We start from the raw sequence: 27,073 nt of genomic DNA on the forward strand, positions 1-27,073 counted from the left end.
AGGAAGAGTGGTCATCCTCCAAGCCAAGTCAAATTTTGCGAGCGTTTATATTAGGAAAAAAGTTAACCTTTTTCCCCAAGCCCACAACGCCCGCGCATGCTCTGATTGTCTCGCCTTGACCAAATTCACCCGGTTGGGCGTTTCAAGAAGTTTATATGGGGAAGTTTTCTCTGCTAGGAGGGTGACAGTACCATCATAAAAAGAGTGACCCTGCTGGGCGGGCGTCTTTTTGTTTCTCATGTAAAAGGTTTGTAAGGAAATGAAAAGTTGGCTCGCCTAAGGTGCATTGTAGCTCGAGTTGGCGGGCAATCGTTCTACCCGGACACCTTTTTCATCTTATGCACGGGGCCTTTGTGTTGAAAAGGCGCTGTGAGTTAGGTATGGGTAATACAGTCATAGTTATATCTATGTTGTTTCTAAAGTATAACAAAAGAAATGCCCCCTTTACGATTACGCCATGTCCAGTTTACGATTACGCTTGCCTGTCTCATACCGTCGGCTCCGCGTGTTACCTTGGTGCACTAGCTTTTGATGCATGGAAAGTTTTTGCTCGTAAACTGGCATGATTGTTGTCTTCTACACAGGTTTCGAGAATAGCAGTGTTTCACCATAGGTTAGGTCTCTTAGTAAAACTACCAGAACACTTCAGCGATCTCTTTCTATCATAAATTGCGCTTTTTGTTTTACAACACATGCTAGCTTGGAATATCAGAGAAAGGAAAATAAAATGCATTCTGGTTGTTGCCATAAGACAATACACGTGACGAAACTGTATTTGTTTTTCAGCGAGCACTTTTTTGCCGAAAGATTACAGAATTCATGGAATACTGAACGATACAGCTAAGTTCATGCCCAATAAATCTATTAGGTATCATCAATATCTGATTAAAAGAGGGTTTAACTGGTTACCTTTTATAAAGAAAATCTCGGTGTTTAAATTTTAGTAACCCTCCCCCCCCCCCCTCCATCCATCTCAATAATAAAAGAAAATCTTTTTAGCTTCCCCCGATGAGGAATTCGAGGAGACTTTCTAATCATGAATAATTATGAATATCGTTATTGCTATTGTTATTGCTATTGGTTTTAGATATGACAGCAGTTTATGTTTTGACTGAGACCCTACAGGATACCCAGAGACGAAGTGCAGAATGGAACCTGGAGCCTTTCCCATTTATTAATACCTGTGAGCCATTATATTATACATTTTTAATTTAATAGGAACGCATCACTGGTCACTGCAGTACATGTGCCAGCAATTTATGCGCAATATGCTTGGTTTCTTTTCAAACTTTGTTGTTATTCCTAAATCACTTTCTGTCATTACGAATTTTCAGAGACCATACTGGGATATGCCAGCTGATAGTTGTTAACCATAACGTTTTTGACCCACCCTCTTCCAAGAAAAACAAGTTTCTTAGTTTTTACATGCATATATCAAGGTATAGAATTTGCAGCCAAGTTTTAATCCCTTAAGTGGTCTAATTCAGTGCACTCCAAGAAAAACAGACAGAATATGCACCTTGACAGCTGGTGTGTTTCACACATTGACAGTGAATTCTGGGACAGGGAGGGTGTTTCCATTTAGAATAAGTGAAAGCTAAAGAATGATTGAAGGAGGTATGGAGTTTCTGTTATAAAAACAAAAAAAAAACAGTAAAGGAAGATATTTTACCAATACTGTGCTGTTTTAATCAAACCAAGAAGCAACATTATCAGTTGTTGTTGGCCAGAAGGTGTCACATGTGTAACATTAAAATACTAGCAGGTACTGATATGACGTCACTGGGTTTTTTTTCTTTAAAGACAATTTGTGAAAGAAGTGAGTTTATTTCCTCCAAGAAAAGTGGACGAGAAGACGCTGATATAAATCCTGGCTGCCTAAAGCGATTCCCAGGTAAGACTTCATTTTTGCTGCACATATTTTATTCTTTATAACCCTCCCATTACAATCGTTCACTTGCCTTGAAAAGAATTTTGATCTCTATTTAATTTTCTTATCCTTCTTTATTCACGTTCAAACGGGATTTTTGACTTTCTGTTTATTGCTTTCTTTAATTGTTATCTCTCTTTAAATTTAGTGACAGCTTCTAGGGAGGACCTGAATAACTAATATTCCTCTTTAACAGACGCTTCGATTCAGGTTTCTGGCAATGCGACATGATGACCAAAATAGCACGGCAGGGGTATTCTGATTACAGATAACAATTCAAATATATAAGCTTTTTGTAAGCGTTTATTTACTGGACTAGCGTTCCATTTGCAATATAAGAATACATCTTCAGGTTGGCAAAATGCTTTCAAAAGATGTTTAGCACATCTACTGATTCGCTGATATAATCCAACACACGCGCAACTGTCTAGTTGAAGTAAATGACTTGCTAGTACAATTTATATTAATTACTTTAATTTTTCTCAGGAAATGAATTTCAGGTTTGCCTTGACCCTCGCACTTAAGAATAAAAATTTAAAAAAAAATACAAAAATAAAAAAGAAAGGAAAACCTATCTTAATGTATTTCTTTTTTTCGAAAGTGTCAGAGCTTACTGCATCATTTAAAAGACTGAGTTACTTTTGTTTTCAAAACAACCTCAAAGATCATGGATTGATGTTAGTTTAATTTTGCCGAATCAAGAGAGAGAAAGAAATCGACTGTATAGCGTGGCTTCCTTGGAATTTGAGTGGAACGTGCCGAAAAAAAATACCCTTCAATTTACAGGAATTGTTGAATTATGAAACAGGTTTTTGTTTAATTACGTTTTTTTTGCTGAAATGTGTTTTCGTTTTTCTTCTGGGTTTTCTGTTTCAGCCAAATCCGTAGTTTAACTTTAGAGGGCCAACGTTTTGCATCCAGGGAATACTTGAACAAAATAAAGTCCTTGTGGTTACACAGTTTTGCGTTTTTTGGCAAGGTTTAATTACACATTCACTCGAAAAAGACGTAGCCTAAAAGCCATTAAGACCACTCTAATCGTCCTTGTTGTACAAAACAATGTTTGCTCGTAAAAAGCTTCATCTCTTTATGTAGCCTCCTTTACTCTTAGCATCAGAGTAGCAGTAACTACCTAACGCAAACTTTGGTTTCCAAAGAGAGTGTACTTTATTGTTTTTCAACATTCTCTTGGCAGCGGCACCTTTTTGCATTTCATTATATAAGGCATTTATTTGTTAATAGAAAGGAGCGTAGGCTGCAGATTCCTCTTTGCAAGTTCTAAAACACTTAGAAATTTTATTAAGCCCTTTCCAATTTGCACTTAAAATTCCTTTTTTTCCTAGGGCTATTGAAAATGCGTTTTATTTTTTGCCTTATCGGAACTTAATCCAGAGAATATTATTACATCTATCCTAACTGAAGGCTTAGTTACTAGTGCTGGCATTGACTGTTAAAAATGGGAACGACAGTTTGCGAAGGAAATAAGCAGTGCCGAGGTATGTGTAAGCTATCATCGAAGGACTTCCCGCTTTTTTTTATTATCTGTTTTATCATTATTTAACTTGGTGGAAATAAATTTTGAATAGGTATTTGAATTTTAATTTTTTTTTCTGGCAAAATTCATAACACCCAAACTGTTCGTGTATGAATATAAATTGACTAATTAATGCCTGCCGGTGGTGTTTTGAAGCCATTTATTAATATTTGGTGCTATCATTCGTGTAAAATCTAGATTATTTTAATGAAAGAATCCTTTTGTGATAACGACATAGGGCTTTGGTGGGGTATCGTACGACAGTAACAGAAAAGCTGGTATGTACTTTTTAATGACCACAGGTTATGAAGATAGAATTGCAATTTAGTGCCAGCAAACAATATAATTCTCAGTTGTAACTTGAGTCAGTCTTCCACGATCAAAAACAAGCACTACGTCAATAGTACTGCACAACAGCTGCTTTTGTCTGAAACGTGCGTAGTGTAAGGATTTCATATTATGTACAATTATACACCTTTACATTTACATGTAATACCATACCATGAATTTGATGATTGTCACTTACGACTTATTACTGTGGAGCCAGAGCTGACACCATGGGAAATTCTTTTTTATTCGAGCAGACATGACAAATTGACGTCAAGAAAATGGGAGTGGGTTGTTCTGAAAAAATAAAAATAAAAAAACTTTAATAAATACATTTTTGAATGTTATGAATGACAAAACTGAATATAATGCCCAGAGAGATATGAATGCTTGAGCAATTTAAAGAACTTTGAGGCTGTTTCCCCCCGTTTCCCACTGAATGAAAGAAAAGAGAAACCAGGCACGTAATCTTTAACCCTTTACTAACAGATGCACCGCAAAATGGAGTGTAACTATGTTATTGAATGGTATATGGCTGATTCTCTGTCCGTAGGTTGGCATTACATATCATCATGAATAATAAACTTTCACATCACTGCCGGCAATATAAATCTCTTTTCTCTTTAGACGCTCAAGGAGCTAAAAACTTTACTGTTGCGGTAATTGCCTTCTGTATACTTGTCAGTAGAATCCATCATGGCTTATAATGTATAAAGTCACGTATTAAGTTCTGAATATCTTTGAGTTTCGTTAAAAATGCATGTCAGCGTTTTAAAAGGCGACAATAATACATTAGGAGATAAACCAAACTGATACAATACATTTTTCTTTCGTTATATTCCGCCTCAGGAGTCTTTTTTTTATTGTTGGGAATGCGAAAATGCCTCGTTTTTTGCTCGCAGCGGTTTTTTTTTAGTGAGTGTTATCGAATTCCTATCTATCACCTCTCAACTGTCAGGAACGGCGCTTATATTAAAACCCACGCTGCTTCCATTCATTAACACATCAATAACTAAAATGACTCTTTTTGCTTGAAACAGACAGCTTTTAGTGCGATTTGTTTTAATCAAGAATCGTAACTTCACTGAAAAAGCAATTAATGCGCTCGATCTATGTATTGACGTCTGCGAAGACATTGAAACCAACCTTATTATGGATACACTCGCGTATTTGGCTTAACATATCAAGGTGCACGTAATAGCTGCAATATTTTGGCCTATCCAAATACGAAATTAGTTACAGGGCAACACAATTCATACAGCCCCTGCCTGAACAAAGCATCATAATCACTTGGTTCCTACCGGAAGATATCATGACCTTCCGATTCAGGAACAACATATATATCATTAGTTTTTAATCTTGTTTCTCTCCTTAACACGACTCATTAACTTTATGTGGTGCGTACACGATTCTGTGGTGTGTGGATAAAGAGGCGCGGGTAAAAATTAAAGAACTAGTAAGATAATCAAGGTTGACCACCAAATTGATTTACATTCTCAGCCGTTGTTAGCCCATTTCATGCCGGTTTTATTATCTATTACATAGATATGAACTGACACATCATATAATTTCTGTTACACCCATACAAGTTTAAGCCACCGAAACGTTCACATGTCCCTTTTGCACCAGACTGTTCAATACCTGGATATGAGTACTTTAATAGCTTGTTTTTGTACGGCGGAGTAACATTAAATTTTCTCATCGGCAAATTAAAAGTGAACCGCAAATTTGTAAGTTTCAGGAGAGAAATAATATCAAAAATGTCGATAATCATCGAGGTAAGGTAAACATGATAGATCAAGACTTAGTTAACGAATAAACGTATTTTCTTTTACTTTAGGAAGATCTTATACAGGTCCAGGTCAGGAGAAGTGATTGATGAGTCTGGAACAACCATGTATTTCTACTGTTTATGGATTCTGTTACTCGTACCCTTTATTGACGGAAGCAATTGTTCAGGTACATAACGAAAAATTCCTACTTTTCGGGGTTATATTGAAGATCGAAGATCAGGCAATACAGGCGTGTGATTCCTTTTTTTCTGAATTGACGCTGTTTTCAAGGTTAAAAATTCAGATCAGCGAACGTTAAATGTATTTGGAACTGAAAGTGATCTTCTTCAACCTCAAAACAACATTGTTATGGGTCAATACGATAAATTCAGACGAGGACTGAATAATTGAGAATGAGTATTGATGAACGTCTTAGAGAGTACGGCCATACAAAACCCTTTACGACAAGTTCCCATGAAAACCGCGAAGATACAACTTGAAAGGTAAGAATAGTCGCAGATTCATTTACAAAGATAAAGGTACTACTGAATAAAATGGATTTAAAGAAACAGCAGCACATGTTAGTGATTTAAAGACACCGGATGTTCGTTTTTTATTGCTCTCTCAAGCGTCGATATTTTTTAAGTGTCCACTCCAACTTTCCTTGTTGGTTTTCGTCAAAGCAATTTGGGCACTTTGGTGTCTGCGAGAGGTCTCAATGAGATGTCCCTGCCTGACTGATCCTGAGGTAAGAACGGTCATTAAATAGAGGCCAAAAGTAATGAGTAAAAGTCACTTATCAGCAGCCACGAAACTGTTTTAATCATCTAAACGATTGCTTTCCTTGCAACAGACAACTGCAACGAAGCACTTGGTATGGAAGACTACAGTATTGAGGACTATCAGATTTTCGGTGGCACTGCGTACGATGGCGATTACGCCAGTTACGGTTCTCAGAATGCGAGACTGCACAGTTCTTTTGGATACAGAGCAGAACCATCGGCTGATACAGCAAGGGACATAATAGTAATCACATTGAACGAGGAGATGGTAATTACTGGAATAGCCACACAAGGGTATGGTGGACCTGGCGTTCTGGAATGGGTTACGGGCTTTTATTTGTTTTATACGTCTTTTGAAGGAATCCGACTGCCTGTCATAAACGCCAATGGACGAGAAATGGTAAGATAAGAGAAACAGGCTTGCTTTTACTTTAATATATCATTATCATCATCATTGTTATTTTAATATTTTAGGAGGACTTCCATGTTGAAAGATTTGGAAGACAATTTGCAGAGGCTTATTGTATTCCCTTTTTAAGTTCCGGATCGATAGTGAGCTTCCAAGAATAACATATCGTAACTTGTAGCAATATTTAAGAAAAAAGAGTTTTAGATCTAGGTGAAAATGGATCTTGCAGAAGGTCACAATGCTGTCTTTTATTTCGTTAACATCCAAATTATCCCTACTGATTATAGATTTTTTACTATGATAAATAAGATCTATAGTAGTATAAAGAAAAATTATGCTCAGCGTTGCACATGTCAACACCTGAGTTCTTGCATTCTCAGTTTCCATTTTTTCCGTCTCTATTAAAAAAAAAAAAAAGAAAGAACAATAACATACATCTTTTAGTGGTTTTACAACAGTTCTTCTACAAATTTTATATTTGTAAAAACATATATTATCACTTGAAGAATAAACACAGTTCAGCTCTTCGTCTAAAAAAGGAAAACAATGGTTGGTTGTTCCCCTTTGGAAATTTCCACCATGGATGAATTTTCTTTGTGTTGTATCCGAAATTTCGAAAAGCATTTAGAAAGGTTAGAGCTCTTTCTCCAGAGGAATTTCTGTTATTATACAAACAACATTATCTGACCATACTTTTATTCTATTTTCTCTTCTTCTTAGTTCTTCATTGGCAATGCAGACAGCAACACCATCAAGAGAAATGATTTGCCTATCCCTGTTCTTGCATCTACGGTGTACATTAAGCCTATCACTAAACACAAGAACGTTGGTTTGAGATTGGAGCTTTATGGGTGTAAAGGAGGTATAATATTAAGAACTATTAGCTTAATTCAGCTAAAGTTTGTAAATCAAAGAAACTGCACAAAACGTCAGACACTTGACTTCACTTACCCTACGATCATCAATACAACTATATATATCATGACTTCTGGGTTACACGTTTAAATCATTTGGTTTTTTACAGAAAAATATAACTTTTGACAATAAATTTCTTCAATGGTTGTAATTAATAGGTCAATTGCTTAAAATATGCCAACTCTATTTTCAAAATTCAACGAACAGCGAGGAAAAAAACCGCAATGGCTCACAGATACGACTTTCAATATTTCAGGGCATTATTTTATTGTCTGGTTGATGATGAAAAATACATATTTCACTGTATTGTATACCAATCCTACGAGCGATGAATATAAAGAGGCCACCAAAAGAATCATATACGAGGTAGGTTTATCGACTGTTGTTGACGTTCTCTGACATTATATTGTTACTGAATGTTCTGGAAGACGAATGATGAATAATTTTCAAGTATTCACGTAATTCAATGTTCATATTCATAAAGAGCACTTCTAAAAATATATTTAATAAGCAACTGGGATCAAGGATATTTATGACTACATATATGTGTGGATATTCTTAAGTTACTGTAATTACTGAAAGGATGAGCGGTATTGAAAGAAACAGTACATTAACTGAAGAGTTGAAAAACGTCCAAGAACTACTATTTGTTGTGATTTTTTTCCTAGTACCATTTAAGAGAAAACATACCCGAAAACCCCAGATCAATTGTAATAACTCGAGCGGTCGCATCTAGAAGATATGAAAGGAGTAACTGAGCTTAAACATCATCTTTTCCTTCTTCACGACAGGTAAATGACATTTTAGGTACAACCTGGGGATTTCTTTTCGCCAAAGTAAAAGAACTGAGGTAAAGACAAAATAAATTGTTGGTTTTTACTGTTAGCGCCCAACTTATCTTACAATTTATGTAACGTATTGAATGAATGGAGAAAAAATAGAGTGTACTACCGTGGCAACAAAACTTAAATAAATGATGTGAAATAACAACTCTTTACTTTCTTTACCGTTACGTTACTTTTTTGAAAAGCTGGAAAGTAAATTCTTTGAGGGAGGGGGTGGGCGGTGCTTCAGAGACTCTTGGAATAGTTCTAAAATACTCGCCTTTCATTTTTAAATAAGAATGAGTAACTAAAAGCAAAGAAAGGGCCACGTCGCTCATTTAACAGATCAATTGTCAATAGGATAAATAACTCCATCCTTTTTCGTGGGAAATTTCCAGTTTATGGTGCTTCCATGACATTTTGATAAACAAAGATCAATACTATTATGGTATTGGAGAGTCATCGTAGAAGAAAGGTCACTTGTCATCGGTAATCATACTTTGCGTATTATTTAGTCGACCTACATTTGTGAGTTCTTGTTTCAAGTTCATCAAGGGTAGCAAACCTTGTCAAATTAGTAGCCTGAGAAGGCGTTGGGTGCGTTCTTTGGTAAAATACAAATCCGGATTATAAAAACCAGGAACGAATTTTGCTTTCTTTTACTTAAATTTAAAATGGCAGTTTTTCAGTGAAAATATTACACCCACTCAGTTCTCTTCGGTTCGCGACATTTATGATGTACCGAGAAAAATTCGTTACTCTTTCATTATCCTTCCCTTATATTAGCGAAAAAGTTTTGACCGCTGATATTTAATTATAAGTCACTTGACGGACCCTATTATTGTCACAAATTACTTAGCCTATCGAGCCAAATTTGCAGTTTATTTTTCAGGTTATTAGCAAATAGTAAATAGCGTTGATAAAAGATGCATACATTTAATTAGGTAGTTATCCCGCGAGGGGCCTGCGTGCTTGTACTTTTTGTACTATTTTTAATGAATTGAACTCCGCCCTTTTAAAAAATAATATTTTGGACTTAGAAGATGGTATAATAATCAATTTTCAGCCCACAAAAATCACCAACCTCCAGCACAATGGTCACAGCAATAGTGGAAATACATTGTTTGCGATCCAGCGAACAGTTGTTGGTAGCAAAACTCAGGTCCGCAGTGGAAAAGGAGCAATCAATATTTGAGGCTAACTTCTTTAAGCTGCAATATCCAAGTAAGAATTCTAAGCGTAACAGTAAATCCTAAGGATGTTACTGCAACAGGGGACGGAAAACGAGTAACGAGCAAGAGGAACAAGAAAGTGAAAAATGGGAACAAAACATCGAATAGTTAATGTACTTATTAACAGAATCAGGGTCTAAGTTAGGTCCCAGTTTTCATTTTCCCGCTCCCCGTTCTCGTTGCCTTTTCCCTAGCCTGTTAGCTGTTTAGAGTAGATAAATGTGGCCAAAATAAAGAAATCGCAATAAAAACAAAGCCATTGTTGAGATACTATTACAATATTATTGTTATTGTTGTTATCACTTATTATTGTTATCACGTTCTTAGGCATGATGAATGACATTGGCATTGACAACAGGCAGCAACTTTATATAATCAAGAAAATGATAAATGGAGCCATTAGAGCAACATTACATCTTTGGTTGTAGAAATAGGAATTGGAATAGACTTTTGTTTTGCTTTGTTTGTTAGTTTCTTTCTTTTTGAATAATTCAATATCAAGCAGCATTTGTAAATTGCCTTTACGTGGCGAGATTTTCAATTGTACTTTCAAAAACACAAATAAAGTTTCCATTATTATTACAGCATTTGTCTGCTGATGTACATTGTACTTTCCTGGTTGTAGGGCTGATTTAAGTCTAATTCTGAACATGAAAACGATTTGCTTCATTAGTATTTATTTGTAGTGTTTCCGTCTTTCGATCTTCCTTTTTATTTAATTACCAATAATCACGTTATATTATCGCTTGCAAAATATTTATCAGAGAACTTATCTTTTTGCAGAAAGATGCGAATGTACTCCAGTTGAAGCTGAGTTGAACCTTGGTAGAAATATGACTAGTGCGAAGGAAATTTTTCGTTCAAAAAGAGGCCTGATGTATTATGCGATCAAAGTAAAACAGACTTGTTTACAAAATGGTGTGTTTTATTCATGGCAGATATCACAAGTTGACAAGGAAACTGGTTATTTTGGCCCGATGCAAAACTTTGGAAATGGAGAGAGACTCATATTGCTACCCAATCGCTTTGATCTTGGCTATCTTTATGTACAGTGTATTGTTGAAATAAGAGGTGATACTAATTCAATGGCTTACGATTATGGCTATATAAAAATAGTTGAGCCGCTCATAGCCATTATAACTGATCTAACACATCAGTCACGTTTATCAACTGAAATAAAACTAAGCGCTAATCAGTCTTATGATTCTAGAGAAAGATCGATGGGCTTTATTGGCATAAGCTTTACATGGTTCTGTAGATTGGAAAATGAATTGTTTCCGGATTCTACTGTAGAACATGTTGTGGACGTAGCACGCGGAAGGGAGGCAGGTCACCGTGGCTGTTATGGATATGGGCCTGGCAGGCTTACCCCAAGGGATGTATTGTTAAACTTGGGTACGAGAAATATGTTGAAAAGCAAGAAATACATCTTTAAGCTTCTTGTGGCTAAAGACGATAAAAGTGCGAGTGCCGAGTACGAGTTTAAAGTCAGACCACAGCAAGTTGTTGTTTCTGTAAGGTAAGGACTCCTGGGAACTTAGAGGGGAACATTTTGAAGTAAAGTTAAGCTCGTAATTATTTTTCAAACTTTTTTTTGATCTATTCTGGCTGTAACCCTGCTAGCACTTTTTTTTTCAGGTCTCGAGACTTTCTGTAAAATAAAGATCAATGGAGTGAACCAACAATGCAAATTTTTCAAACTTCGGAAAAGACAACCAATACGTTTAAAGCAGACATCTGCTTATTGTACTTAACTGTAAATAAGCCTGCTTTGAATAAATCCAATTCATTTTTTCCGTCAGTCATTGAAAACCAATTAGATAATCCCTATTCCCGATAATTTTGGACTAGTGATATCACAGCAGTCCGCGTTGTGTAATAAAGATTGTAAAAAAAGGCAGTTATGAGGTGACTGTCCTACTTTAAGTTTGTGGTTTTGAAAGCGAAGAGTTTAAGGCTGCGTTCAAATGGCACCGGACGAATTTCAGACCGGATGAAAAATTTAACCGGACACTTCATTGGCACCGAACCGTGTTATTGGCGAGCCAGGTTGAATTTTCACGTTTATCCCATGCACAGAGCAAATCAAAATGGCGTCTTCTTTGGGCACTACGCATCCTTGTGTTACCAGTCCTTTTTGGTACGAAAATTTAGACGGTTATGGTTTTCAAAACGTGCTGGACTTTTTTCAACCCAATCGGCTTAAAATTTGACCTCTTTTTTGGCATTTAAATTTTTGAATGGCGAGGCGTCTAAATTTTTGTGCGATTACGGTGGATCCGAGAGAACAAAACACCGAAACATGCGAATTTTCAACCAGTCGAGATTTCGTGGTCCCGGTGCTGTGTTTACGTAGCCTCAATCTTTTCGTCAGAAAGGGAAATTAGTTACGAACGACGTTTTGTTTATTTTTCGTTTGTTTTTTTTTTTCTAGGTGTATCTCAAATTGTGGAGCAAAGGTGAGTCCTCAAGATGGACTCAGTCTGGAGGCCATTTGTTACGGAGAACTTTGCAAAAAAACGTCCAGTTATAAATGGAGTTTGCATTTAGTTAATTTCTCTCGGGATACTTTCTCCATTTTGGACGTCTCCGATGCAGGAGTCAAACCATCAAAGAGCAAAAATCATGTTTTGATTAATATTTCCAAATTACACCGTGACACTGCAAGAAAGCGTTTATATTACCTGGTTAAAGCTGTGATCCATCTTAACGACCATATAGAAGTCGAAGGAAACTTTTCTTTCGTGGTCAACTCACCACCCCAGAGGATGACATCGGAAGCTTTCTGTGACGTAAATCCATCGGAAGGAGAGGCTGTTTCAACTCACTTCAGAATCAGGTGTTTAGGATGGTACGATGAAGATCAACCGCTGACATACCTATTTAGATATGGAGGAAAACATGACATGATCGTCATTCAAACCGGACAGTTAAACAATGTTAGTACAAAACTTCCAATCGGAGATCCTGACAAGGATTACACTCTGGTGTTGGAGGCACTTGTTGGAGACTCTTTCAAGGATTTTACCATAACCACACTGACAGTTAAGGTAGGAAACTTTTGTGGCCCTCTTCATATCATTGTCGAATACGTTTGGACTTGTTTTACAGAATACAACTACTCTTTTTTTAATTAAGTCTTCTCATTGTTCAAGTGTCTGCACTAAAGGGCCCCACAGGTAAGGCCGGCCAACTGCCCGGGCCAACTTTTCTTTTTCGTCAATTTTTTTTTTGTCCTTCTTGGAAGATGCGAACTGGATCAACAAGCGTATTTAAAGGCATTTATCATTCTCATATGACTATTTTCCTATTTCGTTTTATTCAATTAGGCGTTGTAACCCATTAAATTAAAATCTGTAGAGTTTGGCCCTAAATGTCGACGTCAGTACTGTGGGGGTGTGTTCGAGCTAAGCAAAAATTCTGGTGACTTCTCTCCCGAGCAGCTGCTACATGACCCAAAATTTAGGTACAAGTAAAAACACAAGATGAAAACAGGAAAACACCTATGTGGAAAAATCAAGACTGACCTTGAACCACTTAATGAAACAAAAACGAAACTTAAAAGAAAAGACAAATCCTAAAAAAAGATAATAACTTTCAAAATACTTCACAACAGTACTGATGAGAGGATATACAGGATATTTGACAATACTTTTTTTTATCGTGGGTGCGATTATTTCAAAGAACTTACTGCAATATTTCACACCAAAGCAAGCTCTGAGTTAAGACATTCTATTGTTTATATTATATGATTTTCTCTTTTCTAGGTGCGTCCACCGAAGCCATCTGAACTTAACGACCAATTTGTTGACCACCAACTTACTACCATTCGTAGTTTCATTGAAGCTGGTGATGCTAACAGAGCAACTGAACTTGCTATTATGTTAATGTCAGCTGTGAAAAGCTTGGAACACGAGACGTATAACAAAATGGCAGTAAGTTATTAAATATTTTCATTGCAATAGATAGACTCCTAGGTTAGATAATTTCAATTACTTAATATCAAAGTGTTAATTTTTATGGTTTTTCTGATAGGGCGATATCCTTCTATACATGATTGACATTAATGTCACAAGCATTGCCCACGTAACACAAGTCGCTGCTGTTGTTCTCTGGGCGACCGAAAAGAAAACCACAATTTCGCAGAAAATACAAGTAAGTTGAAGTTGTAGTATAGTATCCATGAATTACCGTTGAAATGTCCGAATAAGGGTATAACCCGTACTAATTAAAATAAGTTGTAATTTATCTAACAAGTTATACACCGTAATTTTTAGGGAGTTATTATAACTCCAAAAATGGAGTAAAAATTTTAGGTACAGGATAACCCCTTTTTTGGGGTTATTTTAACTCCTAATTTAACTCCGAATTTGGGGTCATTTTTACTCCTGAAAAAGAGTTCTTTTTACTCCCAGTCTGGAGTTAAAATTACTCCGAAATGGGGTTACTTGTACTCCTTACATGGGTTGTTTTTACTCTTTTTGGAGTTAATTTAACTCTGAAAGTGGAGTAAAAATTTTAGGTACAGGATAACTCCTTTTTTGGGGTTATTTTAACTCCTCAATATCTGGGGTCACTTTTACTCCTGAAAAAGAGTTCTTTAAACTCCTTTTTGGAGTTAAAATAACTCCACGAAAAATAACTCCACTGTAAGGAGTTAAATTAGCCCCACTAGAGGAGTTATTATAACTCCCTGAAAATTACAGTGTATAGTTTTCACTAAGACTTTAATTGCCCCTAATACAACAAAAACAATCCAAATCAGTATTTTATTTCATCTGAAAAATACTGTACAGTGAAACATGCACGTGTCACTCATTATTGTGTCAGGTTAGTGACACAGAGGAGAGGCACAGATAAGAACCAGAATTCTTCAGGCTAAGATTTTGAAAGAACCTGATAAAGTACAAATGTTAAAACAGATCGCTATGCACTTCTTAAAGTCAACTAATCATTCTAATGGCAAAAAAAGTTTCTATTGGCCTAAATTGCAGTCATTTAGACATAACAACATGCATATTCTGTACAAACATTTAAAACCACCAACATTCTTCCAAAAAGTCTTTTTTCCTTAAGAAAATAAGAACCTCGCATGTTTGAGAACCTAAACAGCTTAATTTCCAAGAAACAGAAAATTTATAAGAGCCTTTTGAGGCTAACTTCGAAAAGCACCTATTACTTAGTTTTCACTGCGTACTACTAAATGAAAGAGCAGGGGGGGGGGAGGGGGAGGAAGAGTTAGGGTTGGGGTTAAGGTTAAGGTTGGGGTTAGGGTTAGGTTAGGGTAAGGACTAGGGATAGAGTTAGGGTTAGAAATCAGATTAGGTCGAGGTTGGGGTTAGGGTTAGGGTTAGGAATAGGTTAGGGTTAGGTTGGAGGGTTAGGGTTAGACGAGCAGTCTCAACTGATTTCAATGTCATAACACATGAGTTGATCGACTGAGTTAAACGTTCGCCTTGTCAGGAAAAGGGTGTTACGTTGAGCTGGTTAGGGTGGATAGCTAAAGTTGAGCCAAGGCTTAGGGTTAAATAAGGATAAAGGTTACAAACAAGAAGTACGGTTTGTTGAGGGTTAACGTTTGAGGGACTTCTGGGCAGGATACCAAATTACGTTGCGTTACATATCAATTACATCGCCGTACTGAGCGTAGGATTGAATTTCAAAAGACGGGTCAGGAGGTGAGAAATACAGAGATGTAGTTTCAATATAGGCGATTTTCGAAGACTAATCACCGGTCAAGCAAATAGTTTTGAATTAACGTTATCTTACAAGACGTTTCGCTTCGCTTTCTTCGTGTTTGACCACAGCAGAGCACAGATAATATAAACATTTCAGAGAGTAAATATTCCAGCTCCGAGGGGGCGGGTAAAACCAACGGCCACATCTGAAAGAAAAGGGCAAAAGGAAAACCTTGTTTAAAGAAAATTCCTCAACACGTGTTTAAAAAGTAATATATCTCTTCTACATCATTTTCCCTAGATCAGTTTCATCCTGCAATGGTTTTATAATCGCCCTACCGGTGCATAAAGCAGATTAAAAACATTGTACCGAACATTCCGGAGAATCAAGCATAAATGGCGCTCGTCGTCGCGACAGTGCTATAGCGCGGGAACTTTAACATGCTTTGAGGAAAAATAGTTACTCTTCCGCGATCCGATCAGCATTTAGCTTGCAATGCCAACAATAAATTGAAAATGAACGACAATTCAGCCTGTGCAGTAGGACGGCGGCTCTTTTTAAACGCAGTAAATTTCCAGAGTCGCTCGACACATGACCAAAAATAAACCTTCGCTATACGAAACCACAGACTTTGATTTGAACTACACTTTCACGACTTTGTAACATAACCTTTCCTGGCAAAAAGCCTGCTACTCACCGTTGTTGCTCGCTTATTCAAAGATCAGCACCTCCGTCGTAGACACTGAAACACAACAACAGAACAGTCTCACTGTAATGGTCAAATATTAAACATGTTTTTAACCTTTCTCGCAGTGCATTCTGGGAAATCCGTGTTCAACTCGTGCGGGACACATTACATCCTGGCAATAACAAGACAATTTATAAGTCTCCAGCAAGGCAAAAATCACAGCCAAAAACTTCGTTGGCCCTCTTTTCTTATGTTCAAACTAATCAATTTGCCCCTTATTGCCTGCTGGACACTTCTTCACGGTGTGCAGAGCTGGGCAGAGACGTTATACACCATCCACCGGATGGTCTCTCGGATTGTGCCCGAAGCTCAGTTCTTTGAGCAACGAGCGCCCATTTAAGCCTTCCCGGACTTAATGATTTCCCAGGCACTTTGCAAACCGTGGAAATAGAATTTCTTGCCAAACTCGGCTCATATTAGTCCCCGTTTCGCACACGCTCCGATCAAAACCTCTCCACTCACGAAGAGAGCCGTTGAAAGGAGAAAGATACCGCGCAAACTCGAACCTTTCAAAACTAGAACCGGTTCCCCTCGGACAAAAAAAAACCGGAAGTCCTTCCTAATGCGAGTGAAAAGAAAACAAGAAATAAAATAAATAATAAACTTTCTTCTGTTGACTTCCACGCTGCTCCTCCCTGGTTTTCTTTAATGAAAAATATCTATGATAAAAAATGGCATTTCATAAAATTAATTTACATATATAATATACACCGTAATTTTTAGGGAGTTATTATAACTCCAAAAATGGAGTAAAAATTTTAGGTACAGGATAACCCCTTTTTTGGGGTTATTTTAACTCCTAATTTAACTCCGAATTTGGGGTCATTTTTACTCCTGAAAAAGAGTTCTTTTTACTTCCAGTCTGGAGTTAAAATTACTCCGAAATGGGGTTACTTGTACTCCTTACATGGGTTGTTTTTACTCTTTTTGGAGTTAATTTAACTCTGAAAGTGGAGTAAAAATTTTAGGTACAGGATAACTCCTTTTTTGGGGTTATTTTAACTCCTCAATATCTGGGGTCACTTTTACTCCTGAAAAAGAGTTCTTTAAACTCCTTTTTGGAGTTAAAATAACTCCACGAAAAATAACTCCACTGTAAGGAGTTAAATTAGCCCCACTAGAGGAGTTATTATAACTCCCTGAAAATTACAGTGTACTAATCAGAAGGGCAACAAACTCTCATAGAACATGACCTAACCTACCTTACAAACCAAGAAACGGACTAAAGCATTCAAAGTATGATCTTGAAAAAACTATGAAAATATAACTATCAACACTAAAATATTGATCTCGAAACTAATCTCGAAAAGTTGTAAAATGACAGTTTAAACAAATTAATAAAATCTGGAAAAAAATATTTCTTTGTCCCCTGCTGTAGCTTTTATCAGAGTTTTGGAAACATCAAATAACTTGCAAGTAATCAAGACGAGTTTTGCCTTCTTACAGAAAATTCAATGAGAGAACATCTATAATCCCCTTGAGGCTTCACAAGTCTTCTGTAGTAAATGGAAAAATCGTCTTGACTTGATAGTTTTTATCATAACTCCGATCGATAACTCCGGCTATATATAGCATTAATGTCTCTGTTCCTTCGCGATGCATGTTAAACGCATAACTAAATTATAAAAACAAATAATGACAAGTTGGCGTTAATGGGGGAGCACTGCCTTGCGCTAGGTTAGCCTAATGCGACTTCCGGCGATGGCGTGACCAAAGAACCTCACTTATCTCCCCAGCACTACGAGCTGAATGCAGTACAGCACGTGCTGGATCGGACAAGAGTATCGGTTTGCAGGTGATATTAAACGGCAACGCGGCCAACAATCTTGGGGGAAGTCGCTGCGCAGACTTAACCGCACCGCGCAGGAGTGTCCCTAGTTTATTTGACCGCATAGCACAAAACAAAGCCCAAACCTCGTCTCCAAAGGGAGGGAGGGAGGGAAAAATTTTACAAAATTCGTATACTGAGCGCTAACCTCGCTGAATAACAGAAGCCAAGTCAACTCTGAACACTTGTTCTAGGCTTTTATAGCTAGACAAACGTCTGCTGGCATAGCCAGTAGAAAAGGCTGTACTACAAGACAGCTCAGCGTTGCACGTGCGAACTCTTCGCCATGAATAGTGCATTGAAAAAGTTGGCCAATGCTGTGGATCGTACTAGCATGCTAAAGACAACAAGGCCGTAAAGTTCTACGCTAGAATACAATGTATCTTAGAGCTTGCTGACCTTGGCAGCTTGACTACACAACTGCTTTATTGAAAAGGAACCGCCATGAAAGGGTTACTGATAACTGGCGTCACGTTCCATTAACTACATCTTACTGGCGTGACAGTAAAATAGCTTCTTAACCGTAAATTTAATGTTCATGTACATTGGATAAAAAAGCTGTGGGATTATCGTGCGTAAAATAATGTATTTTTTGAATATGCTGTTATGAAGTCTACTATTGCTGCCTTTCCTCTCATATCATTTGATGTAATTTGCTACTTCATTAGGAAAGAGCGCTGACTTTGATATCTGAAGCCACAATTTTTATGATGACCGAGTTTAACTCCAACAGTACCCATGATGCCAAGCTAGCTCTGAATGTTAGCAAAGTCTTGCTTGACAGTTTGGGGGGTATTTTACAAGTATCATCCAGAGATGCCAAACAGGATCAGCAAAACGAGTCTAGACAAGTGAGGATTACTTATCAGTAACAACTGATTTCTTTCTTGGATTAATTTGCCTTGCAAAACCCAATCAACCACATCCCGCAGTTGAATATTTGATTAAAGGTAGTTTTTAAACATTTTTTTAAATTTACTTGAAATAGTTTCGGTGCAATTTTGATACTCTTCTAACAATCCAATAAGAATCCAATAGTGTACGAAGCGGAAAACTACCCTCTTATATAACTGCGAGAAGGTCTGGTTTAGTCTGAAGCTGATGACGAAAAAGGGCTTCAACGAGATTCGAACCCATGGCTTAGCTCTGTGTTTGTCGAATCCTCCTGAAGTCCTACTTTTTTCGGGCTTAATTTACAGTTTCTTAAATTGCGATTACCAATGCGATGGTCATAATTTTATATAGAGAGGATTTTATTTATTATTTTCCTCTCTATCTATCAAAGCCTTTTCGAGCTGTACCTAACTTCCTTATTCTCGTTTGTGCCATAGGGTAGGCAGTTGACCATAAGGGCGATTGCGTTAGTCAGGAAGGTCGCCGAGGCTCTCTCCTTAATCCGTCACAACCACAAAAGAAGAACTGAAGTCAAGTCTGATTTTGTGGATATCATAATTTACAAAGAAAAACCAGATATTATGGCAGGTCAAAACTTCACTGAGGAAAATGGAAGCGTTTTTGTTCCTGAATCCGTAATGAAAACACTACCAAACACTGACGACAAAATTTCATTGCAGGTGAGTGGAGTGTATTGATGCCAGCGTATTTTCTCAGGGGCCGATGGCAACAAATAACGTTTGTTACTTTACGTTTACCATTCATATTACAAAGCAGCAGTTGTAACGGCTTCTTTTCGTTCCTTCCTGGGTGAAAATTGAATGTTAAAAAACAACAGCAACAAATTAATAGCCTTTTGATTCATGGCGATAATTCTGCTGGCTTTTTTTTCAGTTAATATTATTTCAGTCCAGTCCTTACACATGGGATGCACGTATGTTGGGCATCGATTCTATGGTAATTGATGTTATTGTCAGAACTAAAAACGGCTTGCAAATCAAGATCACCAACCTAAGTGAGCCAATAGGTCTATACATAACAAACAAACGGAAGCAAGAACCATCAAGAGAGCACCGACATTTGTTTTTACAGCCAGGAATTGTTCAGTATCATAGCCTGGTCATCCCATCAGAGGAACATGTGGCTTCACTCAGAATTTTCAACAATGAAAGCCGTCGCTTTACCATTTATATTGGGAGAGGATTCAAACCGAACTCTGACAATTACACATCTATTGCGGTACTTCCAGATTTATCTTCTTGTCAGCCAGGACTCCCCAACTGTTCTACTGACCCTCATACCCTTAATCTTATAAGTTATGAGCCTGGCCTGTACTACGTCGGCATCAACTTAGATGAAATACAAAACGCTTCAAAAGTACGAAGATCTTGCACAGGAGATGACAGTCGGAAAAGGAGGTCTTGTGTCAAAGTGAAGGATCCACCTAAAACTCAACCTCCTACCCCCATGACCATCACACCACATTATGATGCACATGCAAGTGTTAACTATACGTTTACAGTTACCATAGGAACGTGCCTATATTGGTCAGAAAAAGAGGACAAATGGTCAACTAGGGGGTGTAGGGTATGTAAAAAATGGAGTTAATGTCGTTATGTTCGGTAGCCATACATTGTGTTCACAATCTTGTTTTAAGAGCAATTAGAGATTGCTTCTGCCATAGCTAAGTCCAGGGAAAAAGGTTTCTTTACGGTAAGGCAAAGCCAAAGGTGAAGTCTTTCGTTTAATTAGGGCAGATATTAATGCAACCTTAGCTTTACTTAGTCCAGTAAGTTCATGAGTATATTGAGGTTATAACAAGGCTGTGAGGTCCGACTAAAGCATTAACAAAGTGAGAAGGTGAATTATAAGCTGATCTAGTGTCCCAAGTGGCATGGTTTCCCGTTGAGCTCTATTTATTAAGTTCTGAGCTGCAAACAGACGTTTTCCCTTGGTTCTCACTGTCCAACATCTGTACAAATTTCCATGGTGCAATACATAAAACATTTGAGCTGGTTTACCAAGGTAAAAATCGTCAGAGAGAATAAAACGCAAGGTCATTCGTGACTTTTTCACTTGCATCAGTAGCCGAAGTAACTGTATGAGAAATTTCTTTGAGTTACTGAAACACTATTTGTTTTCTGTCATAATTATAATTAAGGTTGGCCCAGAGTCAGAAATTGGGAAAGTTCACTGCCTTTGCGACCACCTGACGTCATTTAGCGGAGAGTTCTTTGTTTCACCAAATCCAATTGACTTCAGAAAAATCTGGATAGAGTTTGGAAGGCTGGGAGAGACTAAAAACTATGTTGTGCTTGCGACTGTTTGCATTATGTTTGGAATTTATCTCATTGGTTTGCTCTTTGCTCGACGTTTCGACAACAAAGACAATTTCAAGGTATTTACTTGAATCTTAACCACCACCTACTAGCGTAAGATCTCTACACTGATTATGTAGTTCTGAGGTTAAATACACATATTGGACCAGAATTGGGGTTTCCTCTTCTATTTTCTTGATGGCTTTCTGTAATTGTTTTTCTTTTCTTCAGTGTTATTGTATGACCCATATATATTTATCATGAGCAAAATTGGACAGGAAATTAGTTATTGATGAGGTGAAGAAAACTGCTCTGCTTGGCAGCCACAGCAATAATGTTTAACCCGTCAATGATTAAAAGCAATGGTAGCTAATGCATCTACATTCGATTTAATCCGTCTGTCTTTCTTTCAGGTAATTACAGAATTCAGTCTTTCGGATAAAGAAAGTGAGGGGTACCTTTATTCACTTTCAATACAAACTGGCACGTGGAGGAAGTCTGGCACTACTGCTAATGTAGGCCTAGTTTTTTATGGACTTGAAGATGTTTCAAAACCGATCATCTTTGCACAAAATGACCTGCAAAGAATACTCTTCGCAAGAGGCAGCGTCAACACATTCACTGTATCTTTCGAGAAATCACTAGGATCCTTGTTTAAAATTAAAGTATGGCATGACAATTCTGGAGACAGTCCATCTTGGTTTCTTTTGGAAATAGTCGTGCAAGACATCCAGACAAAGGAAAAATGGCATTTTATTGCCAATCGATGGCTTGCTGTTGAAAAAGGTGACGGTGGCATAGAGATGGAGTTAAGGTCCGCTTCTAATGACGAATTATTGGATTTCAAGAATGTTCTTCATTCACGAGCACAAAAAGCTCTGAGCGACTCTCACCTATGGGTTTCAATTTTCACTAAGGCTCCGCATGATCAATTTACACGGTGTCAAAGACTTTCCTGCTGCATGTCAATCATATTCGGTGCCATGGTAACGGGTGCAATGTTTTACCGTTTTGGTAGCAAGTCGACGGATGTATTTCACATTGGGCCGTTAAAAATGAGTTGGACAGAGATCAAGATAGGAATTCAAAGTGGCTTAGTTGCAATATCAGTCAATTTTCTAACTGTAACCATTTTTAGGAATGTTAAAGAAGCTAGTGTCCAAGTATCATCTGTCAATTGCCTTCCTCATTTCTTTCTTTACATTGGCTGGGCTCTTTGTGTCTCGGCTATCATAGCCAGTATAATGTTCACCATATTTTACAGCTTAACTTGGGGAGCCGAAACCTCAAAACAGTGGCTAGTGTCAATGACATTCTCGTTCTGTCAAGATGTCTTTCTTATTCAACCCTTTAAAGTAGTGTTTTTCGTTTTGTTCCTGTCAATGATCATAAGAAGACCACTAAGCATAGACTTTATGTATAGGAGCTCTTCGCAGCTTTTGGCTCATTGCACACTAAGTGCCGGAGATGGTGAAAAACAAGCCAGAATTCTCCAAGCGGAAGAATTAGAAAACGCTCGTCGTTCCAGAAAGAAACAAGTAAAGGCGTCCGGTGCAATCGCTGAGATTATCTTTTTCCTTGTGTTTATAATTCTCTTTATGGTTGTTTGCTATGGAAATCGCGATTCTGTCAGATACAGCCTAACAAAATCCATTCATGATGTCTTTAAAGACTTTTCAAAGGTACGTGTGCATTTTTTTGTTTTTAACTGCAACGTTACGCCGTTTGCACTGTTTATTCACCTATAACTCATTTGCATGATAAGACTAAACTCAACATTGGAATTAGAATTGAGGAGTACAATTTGGGAAAAGAATGATGAGTCGGCAGCAAAAGTGAACAGTATTTCAACAAATTTGATAAGTATTGTACAGATTGTAGATTTTCAAATTTCAGTTCATTTAAAATCGGTGCAGGTTCAGCGCTAATGTGACAAACTTTTCAATGAGGAACTGTCAAGGTTTTAAGGTCTCTTAGCATCATAAGGTGTTATATCTTTAAAAACGACCGTGCAAAGGTCTTCTTTGGGTGAAAGTAATTTCAACAAAGAATCTCTACTTAGTTGAAACGGATTGTCAGGTAAAGATCAAAATTAGCTTAGTTTGCGTATATAGTTTAAGCAGCTTTCGAAGAACTATTAGAAATCCCTTACTGAGCTTGTTTACTTTACAGGTAAACAGTCGCGTGACATTTTGGAGCTGGATGAAGAACACCTTTGTTCCTGGAGTATACAACACCAGCTGGTATAACGGTATTCCTTTTGACCACGAGGATGGGTTTATCAGTAATAGGGAAAACTTTTTGGTTGGAATGCCTAGACTGAGACAAGTGAGGGTGCTGCCAGGTAAGTAAATGTTATCGTTCTTTGAAAGTTTTATTTTCTTGTTACATTTTGCTAAAAGAGGGCGGGATCATCACTGGTAAATGTTGAACTAGCTTAAGGCAAAATCCTCTCACTGAACATACTGAAAGCATGTTGTACTATTGTACTACTGTAACCCCAGAAGTCCCACTCACATATTTTAATGACGGGGGGGTCCGACAGAGGTTCATATTTTATACCCCAAAAAATCCCAACTTCAGAATTTGTCTACCCAAAAAAATCCCTACTTTTCTTAGCATACCCAAAAAAATCCCTCAGTGTTTTTACATCAGCAAATTTTATTATTTATCTTCTGAAATAACTGAGTCAGCGACACATCTTTGTATGGGTTCATAAACCACTTTGGCTAGATGCGCGTGTAGTGCCGGTAATTACTTTTCAAATAGATTACAATCTCAGAAATATCCCGTAATACCACACAAGCAGTAACTTGCACTTATGTTATTGTTGATTTGAGTTAAGGAAATTACAATTCCTCAAAAAATCCCTGTGTTGTTTTCGCGACTCAAAAAAATCCCGGGGTCTTTCATAGACCCAAAAAAATCCCTTTTGGCCAAGCCCAAAACAATCCTTCGGACCCCCCCCGTCATTAAAATATGCGAGTGGGGCCCCTGGGACTGTAACACTCGCTCTTTCTTTAGACTTGCTCACGCCTCCTTGTCTCAAGCGTGTTTTTGAAAAAAATGGAAATGTCCAATGAGCCAGGACGGATATTGGCTAAAGCGTGTTAAATTGAAGTCTATTGTTTTAAGGTGGAAAATTTTCTTGAAAGTGCTGAACTCAAGCGCCTTCGATAAGTAGTATAAGTAGTATATAGGGGAGGGGTAGGTGGAAAGTTTCCCTGAAACGTATAATGATCCCACTCGTCTTTATCACCACGATTATTTATTTCTTATCCCTTCTCGCCTTGGGTTAATCGATTGTCAGGCCATCACTAAGTCCATGAGGAGTTTATTTCGATCCGATATCGGGTACGCGTCAGTATCATATCTAATTCAATTGAGTTTCACTAAAAATATTTGGTATATAAAAAAGGTATCGACATTCCATCATAGTAACCGATGAATACCCTGTGAAAGTAGATCTGATTCCAACACAACGAAGGCAAAATAGCAAAAATAGCGTGTTTTATTTTTGTTAAACTTGTCAATGATAATGCCTCACTCTACCAACAAATGAAATGCAATTAATTGAACGACTGTAAAGTTGCAATTCCCAAGAGATCTATTAGAAAAAGTTACACCGAGATTTTCCATACTTTTTTTGAATGAATGATCAGGAGAATTTTATTTCCTCAGAAACTCCTTGTGAAGATCAAACCCGCATGGAAAGAGAACTTAGATTTTCACGATGCCTGCCCTTTTACGGCCACGGAAAAGAGGATACAACCGCGTTTAACAGGCCAGGTTGGGTGCCTGTAACCAACATGACATTTCTGTTTGAAGACATTTTGAATACGTTGTGTCCAAGGCCATGGCAATACCGTAACGCACAAGAATTGAATACTAAGCCGATCCCAGGCAAAATGGCCGTTTACAGTGCAGGAGGGTACGTGGCAAGTCTCGGGTACAACTCGAAATTCGCACTTAATGTTATAGAGGGTTTGCATCAGGGCAACTGGATCGATGACAAAACGGTCGCTGTTATTATTGAATGCACCGTTTTTGAACGTTCGAGATCCCTGTTTAGTATGTTGAAATACGTTTATGAAAGATACCCTACGGGTGGCGTATTAACAACCAGTCAAGTAAAAACCATAACGGTGTATCTGCCGCAAGGGTCTAGTAGATATCGATCATTTTACCAAGTCTCACAGGTGCTGGTAACTTTACTAATTCTGGCTGATGGAATAAAGGAAATTGTGAAAGCACTTCGCGGAGCTCGAGCGTACTTCATGCGTTTTTGGAACTGGGTAGAAATAGCTTTCTTATTCTTTTCATCAGCTACCATTGCAGTTATGCTTTACAAAGATGGATATGCACGGAGATACGTAGCAAACGTACGAGCCAATCCATTTGGCAATTGGAGCGCGGATCGTATTTTGCTTTGGTCTGAGAGTGAAGACTATCTTCTTGCTTGTGTTGTGTTTATCTTTACGATCAAGACTTTGCGCATTGTTCGTTTTAACCGTCATATCGACCAAATGCGAATGACTCTTCAAGTTTCTTTTATTCCGCTATATTCGTTTTCAATTGTATTCATTGTAATTTTGTTGGCCTTCTCTTCATTTGGCTATTGGATCTTTGGCTCGTCTCTAATGGAATATTCTTCACTTATACGAGCCGTTGGCTCATTACTTCAAATATTGATAGGCGGAAAGTCTTCCTATTACCAACTAAAGGACACCTCGGAAAATATTTTGGGTCCTTTATTCCTCTTTTTGTACCTGTTAACCTCATTGGCCATTCTACTTAACGTATTCATCTCCATTTTGAATGAGTCTTTTACGACATCAAGGGAAAACATAGGTTTGAATGGTGATGACGTTGATTATAGTGAACTGTGTCAGTACCTTTGGCTTAGTGCAACGTCTTTTTTATGCCGTATAAACACAGTGAAGAATTCCGCACCGGATGGAATTAAAGATAAAACGAACACGGAGGTATGCATTATAAATGTGACCAACAGAAACGCCCCAAAGACAGCGGGCATTGCTACACAACTGGCCACCATGGGTAGCATAGACGAGATTCGTTACCCTAGTGTCTCTCTTGAGCGTGCTGACGAAATGATATCGGAGGTTTTAGTAAATTTACCCATGCTATTCGAGGATTCTGTTGAAAGTTACGTGGATTACTCATATATAGACCAAGACCTAGAAGGAAGTCATTTTCCTTCAGAGCTTGAGTTTGACAGTTATTCTGAAACTGCTTTTTCACCTACATCCTTGAATTTTCATGAAAATTTTTACAGATTCGATCACTTATCATTGGATATTTCTGAAAGCAATGTATAACTATCATAATGTCGATAGTTTTAAATTGTTGGCAAGTGTTTTCAGGGACTAGGCGAGAGATCACCCCCATAATAGATAATTCCATAAACACTGTAATTCTTATTCCGGGAGAATACTAAAGAAATATTTCACGTACGAATTTGCGACAGCTGAATATGGGATGGATTACTCTTACATACACCAAGTTCTATGGCACTGCTAGTCAACGAGCCAATTGGCTGCACTTATTAACCAGCAATTGCAGAATAAAATTCTGTTTTCAGTTCATTGATCAAAAAGCGGAGGAGAGCGATGGCAAAAACGTTTGATTAATACAGACACACAAACGTAGCGGCATTGTGTGAAATCCCATCAACATGACCATTATATTTTTTTTACAATCAACATCACTAATAGCGCCATTATCATCATCACCAACGCCATAGCCTTGAGGAGATAGAAAAGCGTTTTTCTGTTGGTACCGTCACTTTGCCGCCACCCAGTTAGCTCAGCTGAACAAGTGCAAGGCTGCTGAGCCTGAGATCGTGACTTCAAACCCTTTG

The 27,073-nt window shown here is 37.7% G+C and overlaps 1 protein-coding gene across 1 annotated transcript; it reads left to right on the forward strand.

Moving 5' to 3' along the window:
* The first annotated feature begins 5,472 nt into the window (after positions 1-5,472).
* LOC140943766 (polycystin-1-like protein 2) lies at positions 5,473-27,073 on the forward strand. Its single transcript, XM_073392879.1, has 17 exons — positions 5,473-5,750; positions 6,417-6,745; positions 7,475-7,616; positions 7,926-8,035; positions 8,461-8,519; positions 9,560-9,717; positions 10,509-11,244; positions 12,160-12,775; positions 13,493-13,660; positions 13,761-13,880; positions 18,649-18,831; positions 19,312-19,554; positions 19,769-20,461; positions 21,036-21,272; positions 21,606-22,874; positions 23,365-23,536; positions 24,874-27,073. Exons 1-17 carry the CDS (start codon positions 5,687-5,689, stop codon positions 26,529-26,531), a joined length of 6,957 nt encoding a protein of 2,318 aa, XP_073248980.1. The 5' UTR covers positions 5,473-5,686; the 3' UTR covers positions 26,532-27,073.

Source organism: Porites lutea, chromosome 7 (assembly GCF_958299795.1).
Source record: "Porites lutea chromosome 7, jaPorLute2.1, whole genome shotgun sequence".
Taxonomy (NCBI): Eukaryota; Metazoa; Cnidaria; class Anthozoa; order Scleractinia; family Poritidae; genus Porites; species Porites lutea.

Excerpts from the sequence above, each read along its gene's own strand:
- LOC140943766 (XM_073392879.1), top strand. The coding sequence starts at position 5,687 with ATGTATTTCTACTGTTTATGGATTCTGTTACTCGTACCCTTTATTGAC. Across the intron at positions 7,617-7,925 it reads GCTTTATGGGTGTAAAGGAG|GGCATTATTTTATTGTCTGG; the intron begins GTATAATATTAA and ends TCAATATTTCAG. Across the intron at positions 23,537-24,873 it reads ACAAGTGAGGGTGCTGCCAG|AAACTCCTTGTGAAGATCAA; the intron begins GTAAGTAAATGT and ends TTATTTCCTCAG.